We start from the raw sequence: 8,180 nt of genomic DNA, 5'->3' as shown, positions 1-8,180 counted from the left end.
ATATTGGTCAGGAGGGCTGCCTTATACTTAGGGAAATCTTTTCAAGCTGTAACAGCAAGAAGTAGGAATATCAGCATAATGAAGACACACAAGCATGTTGTCCTAACTCGATATTTCTATCCACTTGGGCAACTTGTGACAGTGTTAATATCTTGCCTTATATTGAAATACCTGCCATTTACTTTATTGTAAATGTGTGGTGGTGGCACTCAAGAATTTGTACCAGAGGTTCCCTTAATCACTTTGAAAGAATGGCAATATGTTTCAGAAGCACAACACCCAGAAAAGCACACGAGATCTGTGCTCAGCAAACCCATGACCTTGTCCTGGTGTAACGAGAATTGTCAGCTGGGTTTAATCCACACCCACTTAGCTTAAACTCATCCATGTTCAGAAGGCTCCTCATCAGGCGCATGGTGTTCGGGGCTTGTGCTCGCGTCTTTCCAGATTTCAGGTCACTTGCTCGGATGGAGCCATCACAAGGAAGTTGTTAGCCTAACTCAGACTTAACTTTTCCCTATCTGAAAACATGAAGGCCAGGACATTTTTTGGTATTCCTTACTTTTCAGCATTGGGGAACTTGGTATTGAGTAGCGTTGGCTGCAAACTGCAAGAGTCATTTTATCTTGGCTGCTCTGTTACAGACTACAGTCATTGACTATGTGAAGCCATCAGATCTCAAGAAGGACATGAACGAGACCTTCAAGGAGAAGTTCCCTCACATCAAGTTAACCCTCAGTAAAATACGAAGGTACATTGCCAGGCCTGATACAGCTGCAACATGATGCAGCTGCCTCACATTTCAGTGCAGTTGTTGCACACAAAGCAAAGCAGAGTATTGATCGATATTCCAGGAACAGTCATCTGTGGAGGCGCTGAATAAGTCAGATGATTTCTCTGATTAATGGCCCAGTTAAACAAAATGGGGGAACGTGTTCAGCCATGTACCAGTCAGGTGTAAAACACAGTATCTGAAGGAGTGGGGATGCAAAGTGAGTGCAGGTTATTCTGTAAGACCTAGGGAAGAGAAAACAAAGAAGCCTCATGGCACTTAACTTAAAAAGAGATGAAGAATCTTTTTGCCTTGTTCAGAGGGCATAGCCAGAAGGAAAACAAGTGATCACCTTCACAGTGAAACTGTAATATCTTGTCTTTCTTCCAGTGGAGCAGGTTAGACATATTGCTTTGCTGAACTAATGAGGACTTCATTTGACTCCTGAGATGGCAGTGTCTGGAAGGATGCTGAACCATGTTTGCTAACTAGAGAAGTCTGCAGTACATTGGGGGACTGTTAATTTGAATTTGACTGAATAGAACCAACAGCAAAGCTGCACATAGATCACAAGCAATGAAGTCGTCGTCATTAAATAAATTGTATGTAGCTTAAGTATTCTGATGAAGTCATTTTATTGAATGTGTCAAAGCTTTTTAGGTTCTTCTATAGTTTGCTACAGCTGTTTATTGAGGGTGAGGTTGAAATGTAATCCACAAAACAGAATATCAGGACATTTGCCCAGTAAACTACATCTTTCTTCACCTCTCCCTTTGACCAAGCAGAAATGTCTGAAAGAAGGACTCGAGCGGTGAAACAGAAATGCTTTGCCACGCACCTCATGGCATGCTTGCTTGGTTTCTGTATGCAGCTTGAAGAGAGAGATGCGCAAGCTTGCTCAGGAGGAGTGCGGTTTCGAGGAGCCCACCGTGGCCATGGCCTTCGTGTACTTCGAGAAGCTGGCGCTCAAGGGCAAGCTCAACAAGCAGAACAGGAAGCTCTGTGCTGGTGCCTGCGTGCTCCTTGCCGCCAAGATAGGCAGCGACCTCAGAAAACACGAAGTCAAGCATCTTATAGACGTACGTATGCCCTCCTGTGGGACCCCGCTGTTCAGCCAGGCACCTGCCTGCCTTTATTATACGTTGATGTAGAGGTGGCAGTGCCCAGTGCCTCTACGGAGGAGTGGGAAGCTTGTGTGGCGAGATTGAGCAGCGTGGTGCCACATACTATCTTACCTGATACAAGCCAAAAGTTAACCTTCAGGGCATTCATTTTCCCTTAATTGTGTTTTCAAGAACCATTAAGGACTCTCATTTGAAAGGTAAATGCAGGTGTTAATTTGGGAAGGAGGGTAATAGGCTACTAGGTTCGGATTTCCTTCCTCAAGTTAAGTTTTTGGGTGTAGAACATCATTTTCCATGAGAACACTTTACCCCAGCCTGCTTTCTGTGTTTGGTCTTCTACCCACACCATGCTAAAGTAATTCCCTAAGCCAGCTGCAAGCACTAAAATGGCAATCATCTCATATATCTGTACAGAAAATCAGACAGGCAGGCGGGTGCTTGGCTACCAAACTCTGCTTGGTTCAAAAGACACAAGAAAGTGGTTGGGAAGCAGAAGCGGATTCATGCCCTTATGCCACAGTCACAGAAATGGCTTGACAGTCAGTTCATTAGAGTGGCCTACAAATAACCAGAAAAAAAAAAAAGAGTGGGAGTTGATCTGGCCTGTCTTGCTACCCTGAAATACTGGTCCTTTATTTAAGACACCCCGAGCCTTTCATTCAATCCAGTGGGTAGATAGAGAGGCAGCAAGCCAGGCAGGTCATGAGAAGCGAAGGGGGAGGAGGAAATTCTGTTCAACTGCCTTCCTCTAGTATCCAAAACTGTCGAAAACAGAAGAGAGATTTAATATGTTACAGCAGAAAGCCAACTGTGCAATTCATCTCCTCACTGTTGAGGACAGTGGCTTCTTTTACTTATATTTCTTAAAATTGTTGGCAGATGATACCTTTGGCCTCTCAAGTATCTATAAAATCAAATAGAGCTAATTGCAACGGGACTGATTTCCCCAGTAGGAGGTTCTAACACATTCTAACACTGACAGGACACTTCATGATTACAGGGCGGGTATGAACTTTGTGGGCATTTGCAAGAAGTGTGTATTCCACCACGCAAGTGCTTTTTGATGTATGCATGTAGCAAGGTATTCCCTCTTCCTGCAGTCATAATCGCTATGATGAGTAAAAGATACAGCTGCTAGAAATGGAATGAGTAGAGCAGGAGAAATAGCACACTCAGCCAAACTCGGTACATTCAGTCAGTTAAAAAGAAGTATCTTGTTGAGTAAAGTGGCAGTGAGGGAGATCCTCAGTGCCTACCTGGGTAGGCGCAGTCAGGGGGTGGGAAGAGAAAACCGTGACTCCAGGAGCCACCAGCAAGGCAGAGGGTTAGCGAGAGCAGCACAGGCTTACACGTGTGTCTGGAAGGCCACGTGCTGCAAGGGAAGGCGTCGCTCACGGGGCCGTTCCTGTGGGGCTGTCGTTGCAGAAACTGGAAGAGAAGTTCCGGCTGAACCGGCGCGAGCTCATCGCCTTCGAGTTCCCGGTGCTGGTGGCCCTGGAGTTCGCGCTGCACCTACCCGAGCACGAAGTGATGCCGCACTACAGACGCCTGCTGCAGCACTCCTAGCGCCGGCTGCCCTGCCGGAGGGGCTCCGGGCTCCGCGCCGGCTCTGTGGAGCTGCCGCCACGGCTGGACACGCGGAAGCGGCCTCGCAACGCTCCACTCGCTCGCCCTGCTCTCGCTCTCCAGAAACAGTTGTTTTTTTTTTTTTTTTTTTTTCTTTTTCCAGTGACATATAGGAAACTTTGCGTTGGCGTAAGACTCTCCGCTTTGACAGCTTTCCGTATTGCTATTTTCTCCAAGCAGGTGAAGCCCGAGATGTTGGTTAATGGTTAACGTTGGCTGAAGCCAGGAGGCAGCTGGCCCTGCCCGCGGGGACAGCGCACGCAGGAGTTAGCGCCCCTGAACCAGACATCCACGAACGCAAAGGGCGGCCCTCACCGCCCCCTCCACCTCACAGCCCCGAGCGCCTGCGCCCACGGCTGCTTCTGCCGACCTGCCGCGACTTACACGGGGACTTCGTAGCCGTTGCGAAAAAGCTTTTACAGAGGATTTCTTCACTGTGTCAAAAAAAAAAAAAAAGAATGTGCCAATCTATTTTTGTATCCGCAACTGAAAGTGCACTTTTTCCTGTGGGGTGTTTGTGCGTGTGAGTGTGCAACGCGGGAGCGCTCTGGGGCCGGGGGAGCCGCTTCGCTGCTTCCCTTACTGGTGGTGAGGAGCAAGGTGACCATACGTGTTTACTTCTTGAAAAACATAACTACTGGAAAAGTGGTAAACGGGAACATTTTGGGACACTTTTTTTTTTCTTTTTTTTTTTTTGGTTTTTATTCTCTTCATCTTTCCAATGTTTTACCTTTGAAAGGGTTACACTACTACTACTACTGCAAGAGGAGAATCAGCAGCTGACCATTCCTGTTCACTCACGTGCGTGACAAAGATCAAAGTGTTAGTACAAGATTTCCACGTCATGTTTTATAAAAATGTCTTGTGTTCAGCCACATGCATATTTTTAACCTTCGCACTTTTCCCACTGTGGAGATGGTTAGACTTGCACTCTGTAGTGTCGTATTTCTGTGCTCTATGTTAGAGTGCATAATAAGCACATTTATTGTGCTGTATCTTAAAACAGTGTTTTATTAAAAAAAAAAAAAAAAAAAAAAAAGAGTAGGGCTCAGTAGTATAACAGGTGTCTTAAGGCTCCAACAACAGGGACATCAGCTATTGTTATTTTGGGTTTTGTTTTAACTAGAATTGGTTGTGCAAAACTTAAGATGAGTGACCAGTTAAGGTCCGGTTCCTTTAGCCATTTCAGTACTGGAGATTTACAGTAAACTTTCTGCAGCTTCCGTGGTTCTGACTGGATGCCCAGGAAAGGCTGAGGATGTCCATCCCAGCTCTGATGCTGTGTACGCTATGCTAGTGCCATGCCTGGGGACACTATTCAATTGCTTTTAATTAACCCATGAGCTTAGACCCAAGTCCAATCTTCCCCTGTGCTGATTCAACAAGCCTTGCCCTGAACATGCCCCACGCAGTTGCACGCAAGTCAAATACATTTATGGTATTTCAAACAGAAACACCCGCCTCAGCCATGAGGTTTCGGCTGCAGCCTCACGCACCTTAGTCTGGGGGCACTTGCTTGGAGTATGGAAAGGGCTTGTGAGCAGAAGGTGGAGGAGTGGGACGTAGCAGAGGATGCAAACACGCTAACGCTTGCTTTCTTTGGCTTTTACTTTAATCGGTTTTATTATTCCTTCAGTGAGGCCAGGAACATCCAGTCTCTTTCCGGGCTTCTTTTCTACCTGTAAATGCTAGTTTGAGAAATGTCCATGTGCGCTTGCTCCGTGGGCTCTGCAAGGGTTACCCCAAAACACAGGGTCAGGCTAAGGGGAGTTTGCTGAGTGCCGCTGCTCTCCCTCTGTTTGCAGCGGGGCCGGGGGGGGATCCACTGTGCTGTTATTCCTGCTTACCTGAGCGCGAGCTAGACACATTCCGCCAGGACCCGGGGAGAGGGGGCACAGAGAAACGTTCCCCCCCACATTTTGGTTTCGAGTTGGATTTAATGTTGCTTTGTGGTATTGCAGGGACAAAGTGAGTAGTGACGGCAAGAAACTGCCTGCAGAACAAGTCTCACGTAGCCCGTAGGGATGCCCTTGAATTGTGCTGTCACATCCTTGTCTTCTGTGCGGCTCCCCAGCCCTGAGCTACAATTTACACGGATTTCTGGGATGAAATCTTGATTGTTAGAGACTTTCTGCTTCTGTCGTTGTTGTTTCGGGAAGGCTTTTGAAGTCATGTTCAGCAACAGATCGAACGTGGAACGAATACGATGATGACGATGTTGCACTGTTCGCTTCGGAATGTATACAAAGCCATATGATGCTACATGTCAAAGCACAAAGCTTGGTCAGTACTGTTATGGGTAGGACAACAGGCAGTATTTGCCCCCTTTTCTCCCCAACCCTGGGAAAATTCAGGCTGAAGTTACCAAGGAAATCTGTACCAAACAAACAAACAAACAAAGTGTTGATTGCCTTTGTCTTCATGGTAATGAGTGTTGATTTACAAATGATTTTAGGTTCGACTTCTTTAAATAGTTTGGATAATAATCCATTCCATATCATTGTTATGTTTTGAGATTATATACCGTACGCTCTACCATGCAGAGTTTTTTTTTTTTTCCTTTTCTAAAATAAAAATAATTTTTTTAAAAAAAAATTGAAAAGCCCAGACTCTTTTTCCACCAGTGACAGTAAGTAAAATTATTCGGTTCTCTTATCTGCCTGTGCCAAATGTTTTTGGTTTTGCCTTCCTCTGGGACATAACACTGCTCATTACTAAGCCGATGGCAGTACTACTAGTAACTCCCGTTGTAACTTGTGAGCCAACTAAAGCAAGAAGCCCCAGGCTCCAGTTTCCCCCCAAAAAAGCTTCAGGACATGGATGACCAGGAGATGCATCTTCTTTACCATGCTAATCCTTACCCACTCAGCAATAGTTTATGTGCTTCTGCGCAAGCCTTCAGGAGTTCAGCCGCAGATATTCACTTGCACACAGGAGGATGGCAAATTAGGGCTCACAATTAAGCTAATGTTCTTGCCAGCACCTCGCTGGGCCAGACAGCCTCTCCAAACAGCAGCCTGTCCTTGCATCCCTTGAGTCCACATTAATAAACAACTGCCAAAGGTTTGGCACTCTACCCATCACTGTCTGGGTTGGAGACCCTTAGTTGCAAGCTGATATTTGTGGTAATACACACGTTAACAAGATTTACACAGAGCCCAAAACATTAAATACACGGGAAATAAACTGCTCTGTTAATCACCTTCCAAAACTATGAGCAAGCAGCCCAGTGACTTCTTTGGGCTACTTCACATTGTCTTTAAATGAAATAAGCTCACCTGGCTGCATAGTACACAGTGCACAGTATGTCTTGGGAAACAATGAGGAATCAGCTTGTTACAAGATGATGACACCTTCCCGTGATGCGAAATTATTTTGACACCAGGCCTCACATTGAACTCTAAAAATGTAAGCTGTTCAGAGAAGGGAGAGCCTAGGCAATCACCACAGCACTGTCACCACTGCTAAAATCTGTGCCAAGTTGCACCTTTGGCATCTAGGGATTTGGTGCAGGGCGGACAGGACAGAGAGGGAAGGGATTTTTTGTTTGACCGCAGCTTGCCTATCCATCTTCTATTTTAAACTTCAGAGACAAGGGGGAAAAGATGAAGAGAAGCAGGAATTTCACATGCATCCCTTCAAATAAACTTGCACACAAACCAAAAGGCCCTTCTGAACCTCTAAATCCTGTTCGTGCCCACTGATTATGTTAACTCAATGCCTGAGCATGAGAACAGGCCTTATTTTAATCACAGGAACAGAAACGGGCAAAAGACAATCTTTGCACCATGCTACTTTCAGGTTGATGTTTTCCCTATGTCTTGCATGCGCCCATGACACCCAAGGTGACCATGCCCTGAGCTCCATGCTGACAAGAGCAGAAGGCCCACAGGCAACCCCAAATTCATCCTTCCCACAGAGAGAGAAGCAAAGAGGTGCAGCAGCTGCATGGGGGACCCAGAGTCACCCACTCGGCAGCCCCAAAGCCTTTCCTAACTGCACCAGCCGCATTTCAAAGCGTGTTGACCAGAACTGCAATTACCTGGGCAGAACAGAAGCTCCTCTACCCACTTCTAACTGGAGGATCAGTCTTGGAAGGTTTTAAAGCTAAATATATTCAGAGAAATTCAAGTTAAATTTGGATTTATTAAAGTTAATTCTACATTAAATCAAAGGCATATGTTTTAAATCAAGCTTCTTGCCACAAGCACTTTCAGGAATAAAGTAGTGGAGGGAAACATCTTGCGCAGGGAGCTCTGGCACCTGCAGGGACATCTTTCATGAAGGCATCTGGTCCAGATGAGCTCAGAGTCCATCTTCTCATTCAGTCTAAATCCAGAAAGCATTGCCCAAAACTCAAGAGCAGAGATTAGGACTAGTAAGTGACACTAAAACTAACAGTTGCTGTGTGTTACAGAAAAAAAAGGGCAGGAATGAATGATGATCCTAGAAAATGAACCACATGCATTCAATGCAAGGGAAAAGGAATGCCAGGAAATTGCTGCTGACTCCATGTGTGAGCAAACACATGCAGTGCCAGAGCACACTCAAGAAGTTCCTTCCTGATGATGGAAGAGGCTACTCTTTCTACTTCATCCTCTTCCATCCTTTCATGGTCAACATAGGCAGACAAGCAGGGGAAGTTTTCCTGTTGCTTC

At 45.8% G+C, this 8,180-nt stretch overlaps 1 protein-coding gene across 1 annotated transcript; it reads left to right on the top strand.

Moving 5' to 3' along the window:
* The first annotated feature begins 555 nt into the window (after positions 1-555).
* LOC148594365 (CDK5 and ABL1 enzyme substrate 1-like) lies at positions 556-3,472 on the top strand. Its single transcript, XM_088526687.1, has 3 exons — positions 556-751; positions 1,644-1,851; positions 3,322-3,472. The coding sequence occupies exons 1-3, from the start codon at positions 690-692 to the stop codon at positions 3,460-3,462; spliced, it is 411 nt and encodes a 136-aa protein (XP_088382813.1). The 5' UTR covers positions 556-689; the 3' UTR covers positions 3,463-3,472.
* The last annotated feature ends 4,708 nt before the right edge of the window (positions 3,473-8,180 follow it).

Source organism: Tinamus guttatus, unplaced genomic scaffold (assembly GCF_059628265.1).
Source record: "Tinamus guttatus ecotype Peru unplaced genomic scaffold, ASM5962826v1 Tinamus_guttatus_pri_ptg000249l, whole genome shotgun sequence".
NCBI classification, from domain to species: Eukaryota; Metazoa; Chordata; class Aves; order Tinamiformes; family Tinamidae; genus Tinamus; species Tinamus guttatus.
The sequence above is the reverse complement of the archived record's forward strand: the minus strand, read 5'-3'. Positions and strand labels throughout refer to the sequence as shown.